Source organism: Dicentrarchus labrax, unplaced genomic scaffold, assembly GCF_905237075.1.
Source record: "Dicentrarchus labrax unplaced genomic scaffold, dlabrax2021, whole genome shotgun sequence".
NCBI classification, from domain to species: domain Eukaryota; kingdom Metazoa; phylum Chordata; class Actinopteri; family Moronidae; genus Dicentrarchus; species Dicentrarchus labrax.
This window is the reverse complement of record NW_026136710.1, coordinates 12,233,546-12,260,651: the sequence shown is the minus strand read 5'-3', so window position 1 is coordinate 12,260,651 and position 27,106 is coordinate 12,233,546. Positions and strand designations below refer to the sequence as shown.

General features: G+C 38.7%; 2 protein-coding genes across 4 annotated transcripts; both read left to right on the top strand.

The window, feature by feature from the left end:
- Positions 1–672: 672 nt before the first annotated feature.
- myo1hb (myosin IHb) lies at positions 673–15,629 on the top strand. Of its 3 annotated transcripts, none has more exons than XM_051413164.1 (32): positions 673–776; positions 6,520–6,681; positions 7,079–7,194; positions 7,620–7,818; positions 7,934–8,014; positions 8,140–8,319; positions 8,397–8,495; positions 8,606–8,719; positions 8,842–8,913; positions 8,998–9,117; positions 9,402–9,469; positions 9,559–9,664; positions 9,788–9,868; positions 9,955–10,046; positions 10,173–10,267; positions 10,968–11,014; positions 11,241–11,321; positions 11,424–11,529; positions 11,680–11,797; positions 11,934–12,047; positions 12,132–12,208; positions 12,294–12,362; positions 12,489–12,573; positions 12,659–12,821; positions 12,949–13,032; positions 13,207–13,300; positions 13,665–13,720; positions 13,802–13,937; positions 14,074–14,144; positions 14,747–14,844; positions 14,958–15,057; positions 15,151–15,629. In XM_051413164.1, the coding sequence occupies exons 1-32, from the start codon at positions 765–767 to the stop codon at positions 15,175–15,177; spliced, it is 3,123 nt and encodes a 1,040-aa protein (XP_051269124.1). In that variant the 5' UTR covers positions 673–764; the 3' UTR covers positions 15,178–15,629. The 3 variants fall into 3 exon arrangements, with proteins under 3 accessions (XP_051269124.1, XP_051269126.1, XP_051269125.1); XM_051413166.1 differs by lacking the exon at positions 673–776 and adding an exon at positions 3,019–3,309; XM_051413165.1 differs by lacking the exon at positions 673–776 and adding an exon at positions 5,554–5,612.
- Positions 15,630–16,718: 1,089 nt separating this feature from the next.
- LOC127370783 (sushi domain-containing protein 2-like) lies at positions 16,719–25,693 on the top strand. The gene is made up of 16 exons (XM_051413148.1): positions 16,719–16,846; positions 17,413–17,611; positions 17,719–17,870; positions 17,970–18,137; positions 18,233–18,407; positions 18,570–18,771; positions 19,971–20,056; positions 20,960–21,228; positions 21,319–21,453; positions 21,573–21,731; positions 22,084–22,332; positions 22,906–23,089; positions 23,229–23,323; positions 23,420–23,599; positions 24,839–24,935; positions 25,058–25,693. The coding sequence occupies exons 1-16, from the start codon at positions 16,783–16,785 to the stop codon at positions 25,101–25,103; spliced, it is 2,460 nt and encodes an 819-aa protein (XP_051269108.1). The 5' UTR covers positions 16,719–16,782; the 3' UTR covers positions 25,104–25,693.
- Positions 25,694–27,106: the final 1,413 nt, after the last annotated feature.

Below are 27,106 nucleotides of genomic sequence, written 5' to 3'. Positions count from 1 at the left end.
GCACGAGAACACCAGACTCAGACTTTATGAGGCTTTGACTTCAGTAGGCAGTTCAGGGCTGCTGCTGCTGCTGCTGCTCTGGATTATCTTCTGTATCTCAAACAAGTTTCTGTTTACATCAAACTTAAATGAAATGAGAACAGTGGAAAACATAGAAAATATACTTACTATGCTATGTTTAGGAAAGTGTTCATCAGTAAAGTGAGATTTCTAGTAAATTAGTTGCATTCAGAAACACTAGTACAGTCCCCGAGACACAGAGATTGAAGATCCTTAACCTTGGTTAAAGTACCAATCCAACAATGTCTTTGACATTGTTGGATTGGTACAACTCCATTATAAGTGAAAGTATAGATGTATTATAGGAGAAATGGTCTATTCAAAACTAATTACCAGCAGTGTGATACTCTGGAGACCAAGTTGACTATAGCACATACCACAAAAAAATCCCATTTATTAAACTTGAACAGTTAAATATTTTTATTAGTATTTACAACCACAGAAAGACATCTTCTCAAATAAGAGGTTTGTCTGTGACTGTTGGAGGCTCTCAGTCTTCTGCACCCTTGCGAGTGAATAAGGCCAACCTGAAAATAAAAGCTGGAGAAAAGTAGGACATTGAGGACATGCTGAGGCTGCTGCATTATGGGACGGTCATAAATACAGGTAGAATATACTACATATCCCCCTGTCCCCACATCAGCTGCTCGGTCAGACTCATACAGAGCAATACAGAACCTCAGCAGAGCACAAAGAGCTGCAACATGGACTCAAAGGTAAGAACTGACATCTACATATTTAAAAGCTGAATGCTAAAATATTGTAGTCCTATTAACTATTATTTTTTATTTTGACATGTGGATGACCTACCCTGCTTAAAGATATTCTATAAAAAAATCCAAATCACTGAAACAGCTGGTTTTGTGATGCTGGACTTTAATTATTGTACCATTTGTTCACTGAATGCTGCATTTCTGAAACTAATAGCCTCACAGCTCGTTCTGGCCTTCAAAGTCCTGCCCCGGCGACAGCAATCTATTTGTTCACATGAATAAAGGATTAGTTTGAAAGTGAAGTTGTTTAGGACTAATTGGGTTTGTGAATATTCATTTGGATAAGTGGTGGATCAAAGATGTGTTGTGATCCAACTTGCCCTTCATTCTTCAGAAACAAGTCTGTAGTAAGTCATATTATTTACCTCTTTTTTTAGATGTTGAGATTTTTAAGTGTGTGTGTGTGAGTCGTTACTGTACAGCGTGTGGTCAGAAGATTACAATATTAAGCTTATTTAATTACTCAGGTACACTATCACTGTAAACCATCAGTGCAGGAGGGAGGCTATGCATAAAATTAATGCAAAAGTAAAGGAGATACTCTATGGACCAGTTTTTTGTGTTATCATTAGTGCCGGGCATCAAAAATACAGCAAATTGAGAGTTAATGCACAAATTCTTAATCTTCTTGAAACTTTATTTATTTTTTTAAAGAATTATATGATTTTAAATTATGTTTTTATTATTCTTATGCTGCATTTATTTTGTATTTATTAATAGTAAACAATAGAATGGTTTTCCTTTTTTGTATCAGTATCATAGCTCAGATATCAATACCGCCACCAACATTAAAAAAACGTCAAATAATAGGCAATGGGCATCACTTATTAGCTAACTGTTTAGTGTTTGTTTGTTTAGATTTAGTTTTGAGTTAGGATACTTGCGATCCTATAAAACTTTTCAAAAAGTAGGTATCTAATTAAAAGCTAAAATTGTTGTTTTAAGTTGTTTTAAATTTAGGATTGGATTGTTTGCGAGGGCCCGAGGTGTTTGCATCAAAGAATATTATTGAGCCTGAGCCCTAACTGTCAATAGGTGTGGCCACCACAACTCCGTTGGTCATGTGGTGTGTGTGTTTTATTGGGAGTTTATCAGGAGTGCAGTGGTCCTCTTTAAAGATTGAGTAGATCCTAGAAATCCCCCAGTATTTGCATAATGGATTGCATTATGTTAATTAGGTATTTTCCGACATGCTCTCTTATGTCAGCGTGTGTTTTGGCCGATCTTCAGGCAGTAACGTAAGATGCCTTTGTTGATGCTTACAGGAAGCACAATGTTAAAATTTAAACAGACGGAATTAGAGAGCAATGTTACGCCGCCCGCATGCCTGTCACAACTGAACCACAAGACAAAGATAAAAGCACCAGTGTGCAATATTGTTTTATTATCATGTCCATTTAAAAAATAACATAAAGCATTAGAAATTTTGGCTCTATGTTCATATCTTGTCTCTCCCTACATTTCCTGTTAGCTCTAGTTTTTTAAATAAAGGCAGAAAATGCCATAAAATCTTTTAAAAGAATAAGATTTTATGGCAGTTATTGATGAAAACATATTGATTTGTCAAAGTAAAACTGACTATAACTGGGTAAAATCAGTTCCATGTTACAGCATAATCACTTGAATACAATTTTATATTCAAGGTTTCATTTAAAAGCTTCTCTATGTAGAAGATGGCACCACCAGAATGTATAGCAATTATAGCAGCACATTTTCTAGTTCTGAAATTATTAAAAATGTGTGTGATTTTGATGGCTGGTGTCACAGAATCAGTGGTTTAATCCCAAACTTGTCTGAAAGTTGTGGCTCTAATGAGCAGTCAGTAATTAGTTTGAAATGCATCTGCCTAATCAAAGATCAGTAATCGAATACCTGTGCTGTAATTTTGTGGGGAGGAGGGTGAGGACAGGTCTTCGGGAGGATAGAGTTACTACATCCTTGTATTACATACCTGCACACACACACACATATATGCACACACTCTTCCTTAAACACATAGTGTACCTGTTCAACACTCAGCAAAGCGCTGAATGAACGTTTGCTGCCTGGGCTCCATGAATGTTTAACCAGCCCAGTGCTCCCAGAGCCAGGTAGCTCATTACTGCCTCATTACCTACAATGCAGGGACACCAGCCCAGCAGGAAGCAGCAGTGCCACACTCCTCCTTCTCTTCCTCCTCCTCCTCCTCAGCCTCTCTGTCCCAAGTCGTGGTACCGGGCCTGCTCCGAGCCAGTATTTGAATCAAGGACCGATGTAAACCTGAGTAGTAGAGGAGACAGTGGTGAAAGTAGATTCTTGGTGAAATATATGTGCTGACCTAAAGAGGCTCAACTATGGGAGAAATCATCGGCTACTAAAACTACCATCTGTCTTAGTTGTACACCTGAGGACTGAAGTTCAAAGTAATTTGGATTTATCAGGTTCATCGCGCAAGCCTGATTCAACCATGACGCACATGGTTTTGGAAGTAAAGCAGGTAGGGTGTGTGGATATTTTTAAGTGATTGCAGCATCTTTCAAAGTACCCTGATGCACAATTCTTCATTTGATCCAGACAAGGGGGTATAGGTGCGCATTGCCGTCGGCCTGAGGGTCTTTTCTGATACAGAATGACTACCACTGGTACAATTCTTCTCATGAAGTAATGATTTAAAGCTGCACTAATCAATATTTTTATATTCTCAATGAATCAGATGACTGTGTAATGCAAAAGAGGTCGCTCATAGTAACGAATCCACAGAAAATTATAACTCAGTTTTGTTCTGCCTGCAACTTCTCTCTCTCTCAACGCACAGATCAACTGCATTTTCTAGCTGCTCTCAGGAGCCCAATGTCCACTACCTGCCTTGCATCAAGCAGTACACTGACAAAGTTAGCGAATAGCTTGTGAACGTAGTGGAGCATTTAGCAAGAGACAGATATTTCCCTCAGGAGTTGGTGGAGACCAAATTAGACCAAAAAGGATAATGAATATTGGGAGATGGTATTTACCAGGTGGAAAGAAACACAAATCCAAACTGTTTGCTAGTTGGTATTAAAAAAACAACACCTTTCTAAAGTGATACTATGTGAATGTTAGGTATTCAGCTTGTTTCATTGACCCCAAGTTGACAAAAAATGGAAATGAATGCTATCTTAAACTGCCCAGAAGTTTCGCACTTATAGTTGCTTCTTTACCATTCAGTGATCCAGCTGAACATGTTGTTGCTATATATGCTTGTGTGAAACAGTAGCAACAGAGGAGGTACTGTACTTGGCTGATGTGATGGAGGCCAGTCATGGTCAGGTTTCTCTAGACACCTGGAGCCCCCTAAATGTGTGTTGCCCTGGGTGATGTGTGGTGTCAGTCAATAGCCCACGAGGAGCGCTATCTCTTTCAGGAGCCTAACTGCCACTTTGTGGCTGCGTAACAGGATCCTGCACCATACTGGATAGTCAGGGACAATGGAGCGCCCTCTCAGGTGATGGTCTCTGGGTCAGATAGGCTTTCCTGTTCCGCTTTAGGCTGACATCAAAATTTGATGTTTTATGGTAGTTGTTCATGTTGGATGTTTGTGTGTTACATTTTACATGTGACTGTTCATATATGTTCTTATCTTTGCCTTAAAATATTAAACATCCTGTCCAATCAAATGACAATGTTGCCAACTTAGACAAATTGTCCATCCTTTTACAGCATAGTATTGTTCTACTATCAGCCATGTAGAGGTAACATTTCCTTTGACTGTCAGAAAATCTATGCGCTCGGTGCCCAGCCAACTGCCTGCTCACAGACGTCCACAGAGTGCCAACAACAAAGCAGAGTGTCTGAGACAGACCACCTTGCTGCTTTTCTCTATGATGCAAGTCATGTAGAAATTGGACAACAGAACCCAGTTCATTAAATAGCAGCAGGCAGGTCAGAAGGCTTTTTTCAGGCGTTAGTTACAGCCAAATGAGGAGATTATCGTCCAATCAAGAAATCTGAACAGTGTGTGAGAGATCACCTCTGTGATGAGATTAGCATTTGGTTTTTAATTTTATTATTACTGCTCTTATCTTTAAGTTTTTTTAAAGTAGATTTTAGGTATTTAGACGTATATTTTCAAAGACTTTCAATATCTCATATTATGGTACTGCTACCAGTTGTTGGACTTTTCTCTTTTGTTATGTAAATTTATGATAAAAGTGAGTGTGTCCTTTAATACATTACGTACTGTATATACAATCTAATTTTTTAATCAGCTTTTTTGTCCGTCAAACACTTAAATATAATATGATGAACAAAATATATAAATGTATAAATATAAAAAAACTAAATTAATATTTGTATAGTTATGAAGCCTAACTGTAATATTTTGTTAAGGACTGTATGATCAATGAGCTTTAGTTGAGGTTTTTTTTTATTTGATTAGCAAGATCAACAAGTTCTTGTTTTTGGTGAATGACCTGACATGTTGCAGCCTTCCACCATCCAACTCTCTCTGATTTAGATTTGAAATTGTGAATTAATGAAAAGGTTCATACAAATGAAAGTACGTTTTATGTGGTAAAGCTCTACAGTAACTTATCTATCTACAAACACACACACACACAACCACACAAATACATATTTAGAATGAGATTTGCTTCCTTTGTTGCACACTCATTACATTATTGATGGTTTCCTATTGAAGGAAGTAGAGACTGTAATCCATCAGTGTTTCCTGTCACACTGCTGCCCCTTTCCTTCAATAAAACCAGATGTTCAGTTCAGAAAAGGTACAGAGGCACACACGCACATACATCAGCAACCTGCCGGGTAGGTAACTTTTTGGCTCTTTTTCCTGAAAAACGTTTTAATGATTACATGATGTTTTCAGGACAGGATTTAGTAGGACATTTTTCTGTAGATTTCTGCTGGGTCAGTAGAGCAGCAGCTTGTTTTACTGGAGATTGATCTGTGAGTGTCAGTTACTCCGACTTGGTGACAGGTCAAATCGGCAGTGATGAGAGCCAAACTACTGAAGCATAATGCTGGGTGGCTCTTTCATAGCACCGTAATTAAAGTGCATCACGTTTGCTGATTATTTTACCTGGCACTTCTTCAGCTGTGTATTTTTAAGTGCAAGATGATATCCTGTAGTTATAAATATTATAATGAATGTAATTACTTCGGGATTTTAGTTCTTAATTAAAATCTGGATTCAGTTATAATTTAATCTTCTGTTAGACTGAGAAACTTGGAAATTATAAAACTTCAAGTGAAGCTTGTGCAATGTATTGTGTTTATTCAGTCCTTGACATAAACAAGACTGATGGCTCTTTAGAGAACACAGAAGCAGATTAGATAGTGGAGGCTGAATTAAGATTTGTCATGAGCATAGAGGATACAGCCAAGGCCATTTAGGGCTCTGACTAGGAGTCACAGATATAGGGACAAATAGGCAGGAAATGAGTCACCTACTGGGAACGATATATTCTAGGTTGTCCATGATTGTGAACATGTGTGTGTATGTGCTCTTGAGTGGTGACAACCTCAACAAAAACAGATAACTTTTGAGGAAAACAGGACACAAAGGAAAAGGATGGGACATATGGGCCTCGTCTTGACAGAAGGGATGAGAATTATGCCAAAAATAACATAATATATGTGAATTTTGTACAGTTTTGTCATGTTACTTAGCTCTGTTGTTTCCTTGTCCTGATGTATTCTTGTTTGGGCACAGAGCCTGGATGAGCGGTGTAACCAGATCCTGAGGAACATGGAAGCCTCCCTGACAGCCCGGGATCGCGTGGGCATCCAGGATTTTGTTCTACTGGACGCCTACACAAGTGAGAGTGCCTTCCTGGACAACCTGAGGAAACGCTTCCATGAGAATCTCATTTACGTGAGTCTTCCTGTGTGGTGTAATGTTAGATTACATGGCTTTCTCTTACTCTAATTAAACGTCACGCCCTCGACCTTCAACCCATCAAGATCCTAATGCTATGTTGCCTTGTGCTGAATCTGGCACCTTGAGTTGCTGAAACAGCACCTCCTGTTCTTTTCATTTGCAGAGTGAGCAATCTAAAGGTCACCTCTGTTCATAAGGTCATGACAAGCGATTAGCCAAACTTATTGCTTTTGATGAGAGGTACAAAATTACTTATCAGCAGAGTGATACATGGACACCACAGTGCTGGAAGCCTTCTTTTATTGTCATGTAATGTTTGGAAAAAACAATCCCAATCCCAAATGTGCAAGAGTTGCAGAACATGACTTCCTTTCCCTGTCTTTCTTTGCAGACTTACATTGGGACTCTCTTGGTGTCGGTCAACCCATACAAAGAGTTAGATATCTACAGTAAGAAGCAAATGGATACCTACATGGGTGTAAACTTTTTTGAGCTGCCACCTCACATGTAAGATATTTTTTATTCTGTATTTATTTGCACTGCATGCAGTGGGTATTATAGGTGGGGCTTTTCTATGCCAGATAAATAAGTTCTTAAATAAGATAAACCTTTATTTTTTTAGTAATGCTAGCGGCATGGCTCCAGGGATGGTAATGTCAGTTGGTCCACCACTTTGGACTTTCATGGATGGATTGTCATGAACCTTTGTACAGACATTCGTAATCCACAGAGGAGGAATCCCTCTGACTTTCATAATCCTGATTTTTCCTCTAGTGCCCCTATGAGGTTGACATTTTTTGTTTTAAGCTAAATGTCTCGACAGCTAGCTATCTGACAAAGTCATAAAAACATAGACTCTAGTTTTATGATGGCCAAAAAAGTCTGAACTTTAAAGGGGGCTGACTTTGACTTCACTATTACTGTTCTTTCAGTTACGCGCTGGCAGACAACGTCTTCCGAACCATGCAGTCTGAGTTCAACAACCACTTCATCCTGATCTCAGGGGAGAGCGGGGCCGGCAAGACTGAGGCCTCCAAGAAAATCCTGCAATTCTACGCTGTCAGCTGTCCAAGTACCAAACTCCTGAACAATGTCCGGGACAGGCTGCTTCTTTCCAATCCAGTGCTTGAGGTCAGTGACATGGATATCTGTGTCAGGGCTTCTGCTGGCTAAGACCACATTTAGATAAACTGTTTTATACATATATAGTATATTTGCACACTGTGTATAAATTCATACCTTCCAGGCTTTCGGAAATGCCAAAACCCTGAAGAATGACAACTCAAGCCGCTTTGGGAAATACATGGACATCCAGTTCGACCACCAGGTGGACTGAAATATCTTCTTTACATTACAGTGCAGATAATCAAGATAATATAACACAGCAATGTAATGACCTCAATGTTCACACTAAGCACTGACTAGGGGTTAAGGATTACCTTTCTCCATCAGGGTGGTGCAGTTGGTGGTCATATCCTGAGTTACCTGCTGGAGAAGTCCCGTGTGGTCCACCAGAACCATGGAGAGAGAAACTTCCACATCTTCTATCAGCTGGTGGAGGGAGGAGAGGAAGATCTGCTCCGCTGGCTCGGCCTGGAGAGAAACTGCCAGCACTACAGTTACTTGGTGCAGGTCAGTGGAAAGAAAAACAGAAAGTGTTAATTTACCTACTGCAACAAAAAATTTGTTTTTATTTCTGTCTCCTCCAGGGTGGTTGTGCCAAAGTTAGCTCTATCAATGATAAAAGTGACTGGAGGATGGTGCAGAAAGCCCTCTCCGTGATAGAGTTCAATGAGAGTGATATTGAGGTGAGGTAGTACGGTAAATCTTTATACATCAAAACTGGACAAAACTTTATTTGAATCTATGACTGATTTGCTGGTGATTCATGAAGTATTTCTCTCTGGATGTAATGCAGCACCTGTTTGGAATAATTGCTAGTGTGCTCCATCTGGGAAACATCAAGTTTGTAGCAGATGTTCGAGGATACGCCTCTCTCAACAACAACCAGGAGATGCATTGGGTGTCAAAGGTGAGCCCCAAACAAACCACAGTTTAAACCCTTTATCTGTTTCCATGCAACTTTCTTATGGAGAGGAGACTATTTGGTTTTATATGTTTTTTTTTTTCTTTTTCTTTGCCTTTGCTGTGCAGCTGCTGGGGATTCCTGCTCAGGTGCTACAACAAGGCCTAACCCATAGGAAGATTGAAGCCAAAGCAGAGGAGGTGACTTGACTTCTTTTGTTTCAAAGTATACATTTCTTTTTACTTGTTTTATTTTAAATGATCCTCATAATTTTGATGTTAAAGGTGTTCAGTCCCTTCTCTGTGGACCATGCAGTATATGCCAGAGATGCCCTTGCCAAAGCCATATACGGCCGCACTTTCAACTGGCTAGTCAACAAGATCAATGAATCTCTAGCAAACAAGGTGAGACACAAAAGCTACTCTCTTTCTAATCATGCCTAGCCAGACCTGTCTCATTAAGATCACAGAAATGGGGAGAAAATTGGGGTAACAAGATTTTACCAAGCCTGAGGCAGCCATTTGATTGGTTGTGAGACTGAAAGCACCCAATTCTGAAAAACAGCACATCTGTAAAACGTTTCTTTGGGCTGATTATATTTCCATTGTAATTTTATTGGTTTAAAATAGCATATGAGCTTTAATTTCAGTTAGAAACCAGAAATCATATCTGTCTAAATTATCTGTAGGATTCCTCCAGGAAAACAGTAATTGGTCTCTTGGACATCTATGGTTTCGAGGTTTTCAACGTGAACAGGTGAGATCTTCCACAGCTGAGCTGATTTTTCTACAGCAAACATGTGACGTGAAGAATCTGATGCTGACAGTGCCTATGATTTATTTTAGCTTCGAGCAGTTTTGCATCAACTACTGCAACGAGAAGCTGCAGCAGCTTTTCATCCAGCTGACCCTGAAGTCAGAGCAGGAGGAGTACGAGATGGAAGGGATTGAAGTAACAGCTACCATCCTTATATTTTCTTGTCATTTGTGGCTCACACTGATACTAATGTGCAAAAATAAACTCACATATGATAAAAACTGCCTTTAAATCCCTCGCTTGTTTTCTTATGCCCAGTGGGAACCAGTGCCATATTTCAACAACAAGATCATCTGTGATCTTGTGGAGGAGAAACACAGAGGAATCATCTCTTTATTGGTAAAGATATGACTGAGTTATGGCCCTACAGAAAGACAAAAAAATGCCCCAAAAACTAAAATGATGATGCTTTTCCTCGTCTATAGGACGAGGAATGTTTACGTCCAGGAGAGGCCACAGATCTCACCCTACTGGAGAAGATGGAGGAAACGATCGGTGGTCACCCTCATTTTGTCACGTAAGATCAACACATACGCTTTTCAGAAAGTGCACATGGTTAAGCGACATGACCCAGCAGCCAATCCAGCACATGGCATAACCATAAACATCAAAATAAAATACTAAAACTTTCCCCTTCCTGCAGACATAAACTTGCAGACCAAAAGACGAGGAAAACACTGGAAAGAGGAGACTTCCGCCTCTTGCACTATGCTGGGGAGGTTACATACTGTGTTGTTGGTAAGAGATGAAATACTGCATTACTGTACATGTCTTGGTCTATCACAACACTGACTGTCAGCAATATTTAAAGTTAGCCAACATATAGCACATAGCTAATGCAACAGGTTATAGGCAAACTAGTGTTGTGTGTGAATGCATTTGAAGGAGACGAGGACACCTCTGGATTAAATATAATCAATACAGCAGCTTCACATTAACGTTACAAACTAATAACATTACATGCACAGCTCTACATATATTTCTCTGTAGCATTACATGCATTATATTCACAGTTCCTACTATATGCATAAAATAAAAGACATTCCTTTTTAATAGTCTTGTTACAGTTCAAGGTTGACTCATTTTGACAATAAATAAGCTTAATATATTAAATAGAAAATGTGTGTGTTGTAAGAACACAAAACAAATACTTATAACCAAAGAAGTAAAGAAGTAATGCGAGAACCCACATACCTGGATAAAGGAGGCACATGAGAAACCACCTGCATGCTCCAGTAAGGTTAGTCTAGCTTGACATTGGTAAGCTAGCATGTAACAACAAAGTGCTACCATATACTACCTTTCATACCAGATTAAGTGAGGCATTAAGTATAGTGAATTTTTATTGCTTATGAATTCAGCTTTTCATTGGTAAGAGGAGAAATGTGTTGTTGCCAAAAATATACATAAAGTTTCTCTTTGTTCTTCATACTTTCAGGATTCTTGGACAAAAACAATGATCTCTTGTATCGAAATGGGAAAGAGGTAATTTAATTTCACTTCTGTAATATAACCACGTGATACCAATATCAGGTTGGTCAGTGATTCCTTGAAAATGAATGCAAATTTATGTGATTAATTGTATTACACAAATACAGTACTAGAATCTACTGTATGAGTTTTAATCTTTAATACCAAATATACCAAAATAGACCTGTAATTAATATAAAAGTAAAGCTTTTGCTTATACAGTTTTCCTATTCCCCGTCAGGTCATGCGACAGTCCAAGAATGCTATTATCAAACACTGTTTTCCTTCGACTGAACCAGACAGCAAGAGGAGGCCTGAAACTGTACGAAACAATTTAGACGATGGCACTCTGACCCAATTGAATTCATGATTTACAAAACTACTACAAACAACCTATCATCACTTTTTTCATGTGACTCCTCAGGTTGTGACTCAGTTCAAGAGCAGCCTGGTGGGCTTGACTGAGATCTTAATGTCCAAAGAGCCCTGGTACGTTCGCTGCATTAAACCCAATGAAGCCAAGCAGCCAGGTGAGGCTGTGTGTCCCAAAAATCCTCCACTTCTGAAAAGATCTTAGAGCCCTAGCCAGGCTTTTTCTCAATGTTTAACCAGCATATGTAAGTTAGACCGCAAGGTTATGACCCCTGAACTTGCGAGATGACCTTTGGTGTCCCCTACAGGACGCTTTGATGATGTGCTGGTGAGACATCAGGTGAAGTACCTGGGGCTCATGGAGCACCTGAGGGTCAGGCGTGCCGGGTTTGCTTACCGGCGCAAATACGACATCTTTCTCCAGAGGTAGCTGAGCACACTTTCACGGCTCATCATCCAAATTCACATGAAGTTACTCTTTTTTTAAGAAGACATTTGGCATGGTATTGTTGGTATCAGCTACAAAGCTGTGTGTGACTGTGGGGTCTTCTTCTGTGCTCAGGTATAAACCTCTCTGTCCAGACACCTGGCCCAACTGGAAAGGTACAGCAGCAGAAGGTGTACGCTGCTTGATCAAACATTTGGGCTACAAACCTGATGAGTACAAGATGGGCAGGTAGGCAGATGTTAATGGATGTGTGCCAGACAGTCTATGATGAGATATGTATGTACTTGTTATTGTTTATGTTCTTCCCTCAAGGTCAAAAATTTTCATCCGACACCCTAGAACGCTGTTTGCAACAGAAGACGCCTTTCAGGTCTGCAAACATAAGCTAGGTGAGATACTGTTCTCTAAAGTTGTAATATTACATTGAGCATAGTAACCATCCTGAGGGTGAAACTGTAACTGTCATTGTTGCAGCAACAAGGATTCAGGCCAAGTACAAAGGCTACAGAGTGAAAGGAGACTACCAGAAACAGAGAGATGCTGGTGAGTGTTAAAATGCCCATAGATTTGTTCACAAACACAAGTTTTTCCTTACCTAAATGTAGCCGAATGGCCAATATGTTAAGTATTTAAGATAATACTTTTTGTTACCTTGTCTCATCTCAATAGCCACTAAGATTGAGAACTGCTGGAGAGGTATAATGGCCAGAAAGGAGCGTGAAAAGAGGGCATGGGCTGTCAAGGTCATCAAGAAGTAAGTTAACACAATGGATATCTGTTTGGTTTAATGAGATGAGAATGACAGTCTATGTTGTGACCTTTCTATTGATTTATTCTAGGTTCATTAAAGGTTTCATAACCAGAAATCAGCCAGCCTGCAATGACAACAGTGAGTACCTGGCGTATGTGAGGCAGAACTACCTCACACGGCTGAGGGAAAACCTTCCCAAAACAGTCCTGGAGAAAGACTCCTGGCTCACCCCTCCACCTATTATGAAGGAGGTGGGTGATATGTTTTTGACACCAGCTGTTTATAGTCGTAAGTCTGCATGAGGGCACAGGTTTGTAACCGTTGCACCCTGTAAAGGTATCTAATCAAACAACTAATGTAAAATTGGATATTTTCTAGGCTTCCCAGCTCTTGAAGAAGCTCTACATTCGCCACATGGTAGGGAAGTACGTACAAGGAATCACTCCACAGAGGAAAGCACAGGTACAATCCACCTTCTTGAGTGTAGGAACCACAACTTCTGCATTTAAAATGACTTAATTTTGGAAATAAGTTTGTGGGCAACAATTGAGTCCCAGACAAATTTAAATAAGGAAATAAAGTAACTTACTTTCTTCTTTCTTACTGTTTATTCATTTCCTGTTTCCTCGTTCCCAGCTTGTGTTAAAAGCACAGACGAGCTCCATGTTCAAAGGAAAGAAAGAAAACTACCCCTTCAGTGTGTGCAGACCGTTTGTGGACACCAGGATAGGTAAGAGAGTTATTTTTTTTCTTTGAGTTTACTTATAGGAATATAATATTTACTTACCTTTGTGATTTTGTATGCATGAGTACATCATATCATATCGTGCAACATGATAAAACAGAACAGTTATAAGCCTGTGGAGGCTGAAGATTAGACGTTAGATTAGATGTATGCATGCTGCAGTTAGCAAATTGCATAACAAAATCTGATTATGCATACTGAGATACTTTGTGAGCATGTTAATGGACTATTTTGCACATTGATAATCAAGTTATAATTAAGTTATCGAGACTGTATCATATTATTGTCTTTGATTTGTGTGTGAAATCCTCTCTCATGGATTCTCAGCAGTTTCTGTTATTTCATTAAGGTGCAGAAGATATAAACATCAAAGTGCTTCAGATGATTCAGCATGAGCACATCAAGGTAAACTAACATTGGAATTTAATTTGCATCCTTGTCCTATCTTTTAAACCCATGGTGACCTTGTGTGTGTCCCTCCCACAGTACAGCGTGCCAGTGGTGAAGTATGACAGGAACGGATTTAGGCCTCGTCTCCGGCAGCTCATCTTCACTCAGGAAGCTGCCTACCTTGTGGAGGAGGCCAAGATCAAGCAGCGGATAGATTACATCTCTCTGAAAGGTAACCAGTGAGACAATTAGACTAAATAAGCATCATTATCTGTAGGGAGAGCTACATGCTTGAAACTTGAAGCTGTTACACACACACACACACACACGTGAGATTTTTTTTAAAGGTGACTCTTTTTTTTTGATAGGTGTGTCGGTCAGCAACCTGAGTGACAACTTCCTGATCCTTCATGTTACATGTGATGACATCAAGCAAAAGGTAGATCATTACACGGGTTTAATAGATGTCGAAAACACTGTATTTTTAAATCTCAAAATGTCTACCTTACTTTACAAACAGATGAAATCCTGATAACACAGTCCGTAGGTTATGTGTCGCATGATTCTCTACACAATTACTTGAGTCTGCAAAGGCAGTAAAACCACATTGGACAGCCAACAGTAGAGAGATGACAGGAAATGAGAGGAGAGAGAGCTGGGGAACAACATGCTTGGCTGGATGCAAAGCAGGGATTTTGTGGATCATGTTCAGCGCCTGTAGACCACCAGAGAACCCTGTCGCTCAATTAATCTGTGAAATCTGTAATGACTCTACACTGCAGCGAAAATCAACATCAGTCTGGACTGTTGCCTTTACTAGCAAACAGTGTTTTTGTAGCCAGGATAGCTTGATGAGGAATTTGTACATAGATCTTTATAGGTAAATAATTATTAACTCAAAAATGGGGTCCATGACTTTCATGAGCACCCCTCACAGCAGACCCCAGATCAGATCAAACACATTAATTAATGAATCGGTTGATTCAAGGATTATGGTTTGTGAAATCACTAACAATTGGAGGATGACATTTTTTCTTTCAGGGGGATCTGGTTCTGCAGTGTGACTACCTGTTTGAGGCCCTGACTAAGTTGAGTGTTATTGCCAACAAGCAGAACTACATCAAAGTGGTTCAGGGCAGGTACAGAATCTGGAATTTATGGATGATTATTATTATTTTAACAGATAGAAATCTAAATGGTTAAAAGGACGAATGGGCCTAATTCAATATGTAATGGTCATTGTTGCTTACAGTGTGCGATTTGACATCCAGCCCGGCAGAGAGGGGTTTGTGGACTTCAAAAGTGGCCAGGAGTCCATGGTCTACAGGGCAAAGAATGGCCATTTGATGGTGGTGAGTGTGAAAATCATCAAAGGTTCATGTTAAGACAATGTAAAATTACTATATGTACAGACAACTGAGCAAACTCTCCACTGTTTTCTTCAGGAATCTACAAGAACCAAGTCCAGATGATGTTGCCAGATGATTTGGGATGATGTTGCTGTAACAGCCATGTTTGTTCAGTAATACTGCTCCATGGTTGTTGCCAATTGTGTTCTATGTCAGCTGATTTTTACTTTTTGCATCTTTATGATAATGTCATTCAATTATGTATTATGCAAATATTACACAAGTACTGCCAATATTTTAGTTTAGTAGAAAGCAGACGACAAGCTCAAAACAGAACCCAGCTATCAGTGGGTCTGCTTGTTCCTAATATCTAGAGTTCAAACCATCTAAATCATGGAGATAAACCATCCATAATAACAATAGAAGCACTTGTAATCTTTATTTTGTATTTAACACATTTGAAATCCTGTCTACATGATAACAGTAGATACAAATATTACATATGTGTGCAGCCATGAATGTTTATAATACCTCACTCATGTTGTACTGTTACATTAAAACATTTTAAACCACAATGGACACTTATGCAGCTGTATTTATTTGTGAAAATGAATTCAGTACAGAGCAAAATACTCCAGCACATTTTAAATGCGTACTGTGGCAGGAAGATGATTCCTGAGGTAGCTGCTCCCCCTACTGGCCTGCAGCTGGCCTTACAGCTCCCCTCCTCAGAGATTGTTTTTAGGTTGCATAATGAAACCTGTGAAAGAAATCAACAAGTTCTTTGTGCTTTGACTTAAAAGTCATAGGATTAGTAAAGAATTAAATTTCAGTCTACCCTCAACTTTGAAGTCACATCCTAATGCCAATTTGGTGGCCAGAAAACAAATAAGCACATGATGTGTAAAAGTGGAACTTGTTTTCTTAATTATTAATTCAGACTGCAAAATATGAAATAGTCTCAGTGTTGCCTCAGTGAAGGCAGCGAGAGGAAGCAGTCCACTCTGCTGGACAACACAAATACAACAACACAAGAACTAAAGAAAATGTTAAAAGTGTTTATGAAGCAAAACAAGTACAGCTTTCATCAGTTGTATGTTGTCAGCATTTTGCCTTGTTGCCATGGAAATGCTACAGCATATCAACAGGCTCAAAAATTGTTAGGATTTTAATATGCTAATGTACATGTCTGCTTAGCTAGCTTGCTATTTCGCCAATTAGCTCAAATTGTAAAGTCTAAAGGCACGCTGTGATACAGAATACTAATAATAAATTAAATACACAGTATGTAATGTATTTTATATGATTGTACTGCTATTATTTGATAGTATTTCATATGACTGATATTATCTAAGACCAATATTATACGCATGAAAGCATGTTTTATTTAGCTTTTATCTAACTAATTGTGTCTTGATAAACTGCACCTTTATCTAAACATGATAATGATAACGTAACAGCCAAAATGAATTTCCACAGGTGTGGCATACGATTTAAAATCTATTAAGCAGATAATAAATCTTACAAACTAATTTGCATTGAAGTGAGAGATGATCAAAGGTGGATAAATGCAGCTGGATTTACAATGACCTCTGGTTGATGATTAAGCTGGTGTTTGTAAATGCCTGTGATTGCAGGGCCAAGGTTTAGAAAAATGCTGAGTATATCTACCTGGGACACAATTGTAGAAGCTGTCAAGAGAGTAGCAGAAACCTTGGCTAGCGGTTCATGATGAAGAGATACGCAGCAGTAATATTTGTCCTTCTGGTTTCATGTATCTGCAGGACATTAGGTAAGCACCCACAAACTTTTTAATTGTTAAAGTCATTTTTTTGTTTGTTCATTTCAGTGATGGGAAAAGTTCAAAAGCAGGATTAAAAAGTTAACTAAGCAGCTCATTCTAAGTTTTAGATTAAAGTATTTAGTATTTGGGCACATTTCTTTTAAAGCAGCAGTAGCATTTGTGTGTTTGTGGGGGACAGAAGTCAACAGCTGAGCTACAAGAACTGCTGGGCCCTATTTAATTTTCAGTGTTGTCTCTAAAATTGTGTTAAAGCCAGAGATAACTTGATTTGTGAAGTGGAACATAACATAAAGACAGAACAAAAAGTAAAATGTAAAAGTCTATAATATTTTGCAAATCCATTTTAAAATATAAAAAAAATCTCTTCATAGTTTAAAGACAGAATAATGAAATCTAATTAATTTTTGTAAAATTAAAATGGTAAGTTAAAATATATCATTAAACACTAATTAAATTCCATGATACATACATTGCTTTTAAATGTTGTTTCAAATTAAACTGATGGCTCCCTCCAGACTCTATACTAAAGACGTCTTTCTCCTTATTTTGGACAGGACAGACATGTGAAGGAAACTGTGGGGAAAAATTAGACACATGTTCATGTCACTCAACGTGCACTTCTCTGAAGAACTGCTGTACAGACTATAAAGAGTACTGTGTGGAAATCTTTCCATATTCCGGCTCCATTTTGGGTGGGACAGATTTTATGGTCCTTGATGCAAATTTTAATAAGACTTCCAAGATTATATGCAGGTAAGACTTTATTTTACACCTCTGTGCAGAGGATACAGTTGAAAGCACTGGGAGAATCAAGTTTCACGCTCAAGTATAACTTGCTGATCATTCTTTTAAAATGGCAGGTTCAACAATAATACCAACACTCTGGGGTATGTGGATGAAAACAGTAGAGGCCATTGTATCTCCCCACTGTTGTATGAAACAGGATGGGTTCCTTTGGACATCTCCTCAGATAATGGCACTACATTCAGAAGAGTTGGATCCTGGCTCTCAGGTACAGTAATTGTCTACATATTCTTTTGATGACCTCAGGTCTCTTCCTTAAACATGACATTAACATGATGCTTTATTTGATTCAAATGTGTTGCTACAGTGCACACTGGCAAGTTAGATGCTCAGTTTAAGGCAACTCTGGTCAACTCAACAAAATGGCAGTACTATGGCACACCCAACGTTGGAGGCACTCTTGAGATGACATGGAATACCTCTTTGGTCAGAGCAGAGAGGGTCAATATAGAGCTCTGGGGATACAGGGAGACAGGTGAGTACACCTGTATACACCGCACACACACTTTGAAGGTCACATGACTATTAATTGAGTGAAAACACTGAACTCTGTAAAATGTTTCTCTGTAGGTGAAGCGTATACAGACAGCTGGCAGGGTGAGTGGCTATATCTGTATTCACTTGCAAAGGATCAGCCCAACAATGGTTCCTTTAGCTTTTTGCCCGAACCAGCAAAGAACAGCTTCTCTAGTTGGGAGCTTGGCTCTGTACGTGTCAGCCCCAGCACCTACCCCGATGGCATGTGGTATGTGTGAACACCTGCTATAATACAGATAACTGAAATACAAAAAAAAAAAAAAAAAAACAGTCTTGCTATTCAATTATGGTTTCACAGAGATCTATATCCTCTAAAAATCATTATGTATGTACAAAGTCAACAGCTGCATTTGTCATGTGTTTCATTTAGGAATGTACAAGCAGCGTGGACTGAGGATCACGCTCTTGCCTGGCATTTGGAGGAGAAGTTCAGGCAGAACTCAACGGTTTGGGCCCTGGACAAATGTTTAGCATGGGACCAGCTGGAAAATCAGCTGCCCAACTTCCTCAGTGAGATCATAGACTGTCCTTGCACTTTGGCTCAAGCGAGAGCAGACACAGGGAGGTTTCATGTAAGTGTGAAGAGAAGCAGATTTAGATTTGGCAGCACTCACTTTGCCAGCCTGCACCAAACAAAAGCTGAGCTATAAGATATAAGATATAAGATATAAGTAAATTGCTGGAATTTACTTATATCTGGAGAAGAGGTGTGTCTGTATTGCTTATACGTCTGTATACAGTGGTACACACCTTGTACCATGAGTTCACAAATTACTTGAAGATAGGCAAACGGACCATAATTATTTATTAATGCAGTAAGTCTTTATTAACTGATTAACTGGATAAAGACCTAAACAGAGTATTGGGATTTTATTTTATGTGCTGGATAAAAGTAACAATTTGATGGGTTTATGATGGTTATCAGTGCCTGTAACCTTTTACTAATGCTCACTGCTTATGAGTTCAAAGTCAAGGAGAGGTCACCCTTTATTGTATTATTGGCAGGCACACACATTCAAACACTTTTGTGCATCAATCTTATTGATGTTTAGCTTACAAATTTACAGTTAGGGTTAGCCATTACTGTCTTTAAATAGCAAGTGAGTGACTAACACAATGTTAAAACTCTGTGTGTCCAGCTAGTGACTTGATGTGTATGATGAGGATTCAGTGTGAAGCATTTACTAACTTAAAACTGTGGACAAGCAAATATATATATATATATAATGCGTCTGAACTGGGTTTCACCAGCTGTTTGTGTTAAAAGTTGTACTTAAGTTCTTAGTAAGAAGAAGCTGAGCTGTAACATAACTGCCAAAAGATTTTAGAGGTGTTTGTTTAATTTATGTATTCACACAGGTACACAGACATACATGTGTTTTAGAGTTAGTAGCATTCATGCATTTAACAGTGATAACATCTTCAATTAGGCTAACCTAACTGATGCTTTTTGGTAATTGGTAAGTTAAGGTAGCTGTATTGTGTTTTTTTTTGTGAAATGTGATTTAAAATCCCAGTTTAGAACATTATTAAGCATTTTCATCAAGTCTCAGGTTAGATAGGCCAACTGTATGTTGACCATTAACTGCCCTCTAATCGTGTCAGATGTTAGAAAGAAGAATTATTTTGTGTGGTTTAATTCAGTGATGTCTAAATCTCCACTTAATAAACACTCTAGTTACATTGCAAGAGCTGGTGCAACTGAACTGCAGTTTATAAATGAACACGGGGAATTTGGCTGCTTGGTCACAGACGTTGTATTTCTCCTCAGACTGACTATGGCTGTGATATAGAGAAAGGGAGCGTGTGCACCTACCACCCTGGGAGTGTTCACTGTGTAAGGGCAATACAAGCCAGGTGAGTCCTTGTTATCCTGTCCTCACGGTTGACTGCACTTACATCATAAGCAATATATTGGTAACATATTTAGCAGGGTATGGCTGTATACAACAACAACTTTATTTTGTAACTTTAAATACTAGGTAGTATTGGTGGTTTACATATGCAGCATTTCTAAATCTGTCAAACAAACCATTTAATTTATGTTTTGTTAAAGCACCTTGTGTTAAACCTCATAGATTTTTGACAATTGGAAACATTTTTGCCAAATACTTAAAATACAAATAAAAAATTGGTAAAAGGTACAGAATATATTCATTCTCATACTACACTTTGTCTTTAGGCTTCCTGTTTTTTTAATCTATACTCTTATCTATAAACCCAATGACATGCCTGCACCTGACCCACACTACGTCACCCTGACAGTAAATACCCTCTCCAGATAACAACTGACTCTGGGCCAGATCTGCATCCAAAGCAGCAGACCTGTTTTATTGTCCCGTTCTAGATACAGCATGCATACAGGCTGTGTACACTCGGGATTGGGATTATATCCTTATCCTCCTTGCTTGTGTGTTGCATTACATTTAAATTATATTTATACAAACACTTTTATCCATTAACCATGGAATAAAACACATAAATTCTGCACTACCCAGAATGCTCAACTGGAATTATGGCGCCTAAAGTAGTAAAACTCACTCTGTGTCCTGACTGAGCTCTTGTTGAGATAAAAAAGACCTGACCATTACTGTACATTCATACTTAAAATATATCAAAACATCCTGAAAGTAAGTGGGAAAAATAGTTGTGATCCATTACTTGGTCATGGAATATTAAAGTTACACTGCTAATTAAAACGTTGACGTTAAACTAGCAATACTGCAATGAATTTAATATTAAAAAAACCTTTATCAACAGTCCTAAGTATGCAGCCGGGCAACAGTGTTGCTATGACAGCACCGGTGCTCAGGTCCTGACCGCAGACTCGATTGGGGGTAGCACTCCAGACCGAGCACACGACTGGGGCTCACCTCCATTCAACAAACCCCCTCGGATACCTGGACAGTCCCACTGGGTGTATGACGTCCTCAGCTTCTACTACTGCTGCCTGTGGTCTGACAACTGCCAATACTACTTCAAACACCGGCCCTCCAGTGACTGCAGGCGTTATCAGTCACCCAGCTCAGGTGAGTCAACCACGGTATTACAGTTTACGTTTTTATTTATAAGATTATAGTTGTACTGTCAAGTCTTAATTTTTGTGTCTGTAATGCCAGCTTTGGTGTTTGGAGATCCCCACTTCATAACATTTGATGGTGTCAGCTACTCCTTCAATGGCAAAGGGGAATACACTCTGGTGACCTCAGCGAAGAAGCAGCTGACAATCCAAGGCAGAACAGAGCCTGTGAATGGTGAGCAACTGAAGGCACTGAGCTTTTAAATGTCCTGTCAGTCAATAATCAACAGTAAATGCTAGAACTAAGAAACATGTCCTTTTTCTATGTCACTGATCTGATTCTCTCACACTTAGGGACGGCGATAAAAGCAACGAAACTGACGTCTGTAGCTATGAAAGAAGCATACTCTGATGTTATTGAGGTGCGGCAGGTCAGCGGTCACAATGGCCTTGAAGTGCTGCAGAATCAAAAAACTCTCTCCTTTACTGAACAGAGCTGGATGGACCTGCATGGTGAGACCCTGATTCACCTTTTTTGCTTATGATGAAGTGATTGATTTTACTACCCTTGATGAAATTTTATAAAAATTTTTTTAGAAAAAGTATTTGTTCATATTATTTGACCGTAAGTATGGGATTTTCTCTTTGTGTATGTAATGTAGCAGAGTGTAGCTACCCACCAAATAGGTACTTTATGACCCTACCCCGTTCCATTAATACTTTCTATGGGCCCTACCATGGAATATACCGAACATTAAAAAGCTGATTGAGAAAATCTGTTTTCAGGGTCTTCAAAGTAAGGTCTTGATATCATCTTGTTAAAACTACAAGAACTGCCTTTATTAAAACTAAATCTCTCTTCTAGGTGTGTTTGTATTTTCTCCTACCTCTACAAATGTGACCGTGATGTTCCCAACTGGAGCCGGGGTGGAAGTGCGACTGAGAGAGGGTACCATGACGACCACGGTGCTCCTGCCAGAAGAGTTCAAAGACTCCACTCTTGGGCTGCTGGGAAAGATGAACGGTGACGCCATGGATGACCTCGCTCTCAGCAATGGTCAACTTGTGCAGAACCACAGCAATCCAGAGGAGCTATTCAGTTTTGGGGCGAGCTGTAAGAAATGGTTCACAACATAGATTATGTGCTGATGTGACTCATCATAAAATGTAGTTACACAGACATTTTGGGACATAGACTACAGTTGTGGATATGAATTACATTAAGATTATGTTCTTTCACCAAGACTTGGATTATTTGACGAAAACATTAAATATCACCAACATAATGAGAACCAACATACTGGAGCTAATGATTGAATTTAGGCAAATATAAGAAATTTACTCAAGACTTAAAATTAAGCAACTATGAGAGAAAGATCAGGACTTTGGTCAGGTTTGAAAGGGAAGACTGCACTCATGAATGTATTACTTACTCACACTTCTTGGATATTAGTCAAGAATTAAACACAGGTCACCAAAGTTTAAGGTCTTTTCGCCACCCCATTTCTTTGTCATACTGCTTCCTGTTTTAGGTCATGTCCCCTTTATGTTACCCTTTCATGGTGGGAAAATACAGAACTCTCATTTAGTGAAATATCTGCATATAATGTTGCTCAGTTTTCACTTTTCACTTTCACTTTTTCACTTTTGTGGTTTTAAGTTGTGTGTCTTTCTTTTTGTGTTACAGGGGCTGTCTACAACGAGTCTGCCTTGTTCACATATGATTCAGAATATCTTTTGGAAGAGTATTACTATGGCCCCAGACACGACCTTCATTTTGTTCCAGTGTTTTCTGTCCCTGAGAGTCCAGATGATCCATTAGCCAGTCAGGCATCTGAGATATGCTCTGGAGAGGGCTCCCAGTTTTGTAGGTATGAAAAGAAAAACTTACTAATGATAATACTGATGGTACCGTTTTTAACTTTATGTAAATGCAAGGAATTTCCATTGCTGTGATACATTTTTTTAACTACAGCAGCTTGTTTTATGATCAGTAACTCTGTCCTGTAGGTATGATATCCTGGTAGGTCGTAGTCCAAAAATGGGAAATGCTACCAGAATGTCTTTCCAGAGTCACATTTCTCTTGTGCAGGATCTAAAGCCAGGTAAGTCAATGAAATTGTCTAAGAACATTTACAGTGAGTATTGTGTACTGTACATTTACTTGGTTTCACAGCGTAAGTCACTGTTATACTGTGCAGTGATATCCTGTGGTTGGCTTTCACCACCAACAAATGGGATGAAAAAGGGGACCACATATTTACAAGGAGCTAAGGTGCAGTTTTCCTGCGATGATGGCTACACTCTCAAAGGATCAGCAGAGCGCGTCTGCCAGGGCAACGGCCAGTGGTCTGGAGAAGAAACCAACTGCATGATTCCCAGTACGAATAAATGAATAAATCACTCTTTATTATTATTATATAATTATTTTGATCTTAACAGTCAGCAGTGTGTATATTTGATGTGTGTGTGTGTGTGTGTGTGTGTGTGTGTGTGTGTGTGTGTGTGTGACTTTGTGTGCCTCATTTGATCCATCAAATCAGTTCAATGTTGAAATGAAAAAAATCAAATCACTCTCATGATCTTTTTACCTAAATATTTGTGTAAGTGAGAAATCCTTATAAGACCATTAACTCTAATACAAATGCATATATCACATTTGAAATACAAAGACGTTTACAGTGGGACACCTCTATGGGTTGTCTAGTTAATATGAGGGACTTCTTCCTTAGCCAAAACACAGGCCTTTCTTAAACCTATAAGCAGCAGAGGTGACATACAGGTTAAGCTGCTCTCATTGGCTGCGCGGTTTTGACTCGTCAGTAGCAGGAAACAAGCCTGACTTGTCAATGACAAGGAAGCCACGCTCTAAAGCATACCCTGCTTTACTGTCTATTTTACTCTAAATGGGACGATAATTTACAAAATAAACATGATGTTGTATGGAAGAAGATTTGAAACTACTTAAGATCATAAACTCATAAGGAAACCATTTGCTGAGCTGATAAATCAAGTGAGAAGTCGGGTCATTTCTCTTTAAGACTGCATGGTATCAGTGTTATTGTAGCCAATGGAGCTGCCCCTGCTGGCTATTACATAGAATGCAAGTTAAGACACTCAGGTGCTCTGTCCATTATATATACTGTCAGTGGTTTAAATGTCCAGTGTGTAACATTTAGGATGATCTATTGGCAGAAATGGAATATAATATTCTTAGTTATGTTTTCATTAGTGTATAATCACCTGAAAATAAGAATCATTGTGTTTTCGTTACCTTAGAATGAGCTGTTCAAAAGTTCAGTAGTAGCAACACAAAAAATATGTGCCACTGAATTTGAATAGAAAGTACATCTGAATTAAAATACAAATATGAATACCTTTAGGAGAACTTTAAACAGAGTAGCTTATCTTAAATCAGTAAGACTTATTCCCTTTAATCAGACAGATTTCAATGTGAGAACATTCTGGGTGTGTTGTGAAATTGAATCAAACCCTTTGATTCTGGTTGGGGACATTTGTTGCATATTCTCTCTTTCTGTCTGAATCTATGCAGTAAACTAAAACTACTTATAGTTTTCTGTAAGGTTCGTCTGGTTAAAAACATCTTTGTCATTTCTCAGGTAATGTTGCTGGAATTGTGGCTGGTTCAGTCATTGGAGCTGTCGCACTGTTTGTAATTGTATTAACAATCGTACTCAGCAGCAGAAAACAGAAAAGGTGTGTTTTCTTTTGCATTTATAAAATCCATTAAATCATTCAGTAGGATGTAAAAAGTCTGACAGAGGTGATATATTGTATGAAAGTCTCTCTATTAACTGTTTTTATTTTTTTAATTTCAGAAAAGCTGCACAGTCAAAAGACGATGTGATAACTGAGGCCTTCTAAACTCAATTCTTGATTTGCTGTCAACTGGAACATCAAAAGCTGTAAGATGGATACATGCATAAATATATGCTTAGATAAAGACTAAACACAGAACAATACAGAAGAGATATCCACAGCCCTGATTCAGACTTGTATATATATCATAAAATTGAGCAAAGGTCCCTGCAAAGTTAAAAAGTAACTACACACTCCATCTTCCAAGGCAGACATGCACTGACTTTTGTAGGTTTAAAATTAACCCGTGTTGTACTTTTGTTCACACCCACCATCACTGCAATGCATTCTGGGCTAGAAACAGCTTTATGTTCAGTGTAAAGGGAAAACACTTTATGAAAGTTTGTGCTTTCATTTACTTCAAGTTGGAGGACCTGTGTAAAATGATTGGTCTAAATCAATAATTGATAAAATTCCTGTCAAAGGTCAATACATTAACAATGCAACAGTCTAAACACTCCATTATTGTTAATATTAAATTATTGTTGTTTTGTATATTGTTAATAAAAAGTGTACTCTTTGGACAGCTCTTCAGATCACCTGTATATTTGCAGAAAACAGGAAAAACACTAAGATGAAATAAACTCTGCACAGTATATGTATTGTTTGTGTATTGTCATCAAATGCTGATGAATGTTCTTATACAGTTTATCATTTTCAAATGAGTTTTTATTTGGACAATACAGTTGTTGCATCAGCCTAAAGGCAAATTACCACAGTTGTGTATGTAGCACACTTACATTAAGACTTGATTTTCTTCTTTCACTGTGCATTCAAACATAAAATGTTGAAAACCCAAAGAGGAAAAATATTTAAAAAAAGGTAGACTCACAGAGATATTCAGGACAAGGTTGACTCATCTCAGTGTAATCTATTTATTATGGCAAAATCAACAAACAATTGCTAACGTTTCAACATAGTGGCCTTAATCAGAGCATGGGGGAACAATGGAAGTAATGTCATTTATATACAGAAGTTGGCAGGTGGCTGGTTGAAAGGGTCACATGATAATTAAATTCCTAAGATCACATATTTATATATAAATATACACTAATCAACCATAACATTATGACTACCTGGGCACCCTATGTATCTGCACAGACTCATAAGTATTTTTTCAACATCCAGCCACTACATGATCAGCTGGACAGATTTCTTGGCCAACGGGCTTAAGACATGAAATCCTTCAAATGCGGTACAGTGGATTTACAAGTGAGGCTCCACCACATTAATGGTGGCTTGTCTACGCCAACAACCCAGAATCTACTGAATACATAAATCAAGCTGGTGTTGCTAACAATAAACGTGATCACTCCAAGCATTATGTATTTATTTACTTCTGCTATAGTTACTGTATTTCTATTGCTCAATATTTATCTGGTTAATACCTTTGACTAATGCTTTGGATGAGCACAGATGGAAAAACCACAGATATTGCCTCATTAATGAATACCATTCCTCTTTGAGAGCGAATGGCTTGATTTATCTCTCTAAAGCTTGGTTCATTATTTGTACAACATAACAGCCATGAAGACATAGCTCTAGATGCAAAATTCCTCATCACTGCTCGACTGCGTCAGCCTTTAGGTCCATCACTTTTTCCTGGAGGTAAACATGTCTTTGACATTGAAATTTGCCCCACATACTCATCACATTTTCTTCCATCTTGTGTTTAGAAACTGCAAGTAAGTGTTGTTTACTGTGGGGCTGAGAATGTACATGCTGTTCCCTCACATAACACAAGGCTGTGATTTCTATGGACAAAAGGCACCAGTATGTGACAAGACTGCAGAGGCCACTGTTGAATAAACTGTCTGCTTGCTGCTTCCAGAGTCATTCAATAACAACTTGCCACAGACACTCCAGAGATATAAATACAAATAATTAGCATTGTCCTCTCCAGGTCCCGGGGCAACGGAGGAGTAACACCCCTGCTCATGACATACCAAGTCATTCTCACCCCTTAGATCACACTTAATGCTGGACAAGTGTTAAAATGAATCAGCTGG

Coding starts and splice junctions, on each gene's coding strand:
- LOC127370783 (XM_051413148.1), top strand. CDS start 16,783: ATGATGAAGAGATACGCAGCAGTAATATTTGTCCTTCTGGTTTCATGT. Junction 23,324..23,419: donor TGTGCAGGATCTAAAGCCAG/GTAAGTCAATGA, acceptor TATACTGTGCAG/TGATATCCTGTGGTTGGCTT. Junction 23,600..24,838: donor AACCAACTGCATGATTCCCA/GTACGAATAAAT, acceptor GTCATTTCTCAG/GTAATGTTGCTGGAATTGTG.
- myo1hb (XM_051413166.1), top strand. CDS start 3,280: ATGACGCACATGGTTTTGGAAGTAAAGCAG. Junction 9,869..9,954: donor GAGGAATCATCTCTTTATTG/GTAAAGATATGA, acceptor CCTCGTCTATAG/GACGAGGAATGTTTACGTCC. Junction 12,209..12,293: donor GGTCTGCAAACATAAGCTAG/GTGAGATACTGT, acceptor TCATTGTTGCAG/CAACAAGGATTCAGGCCAAG.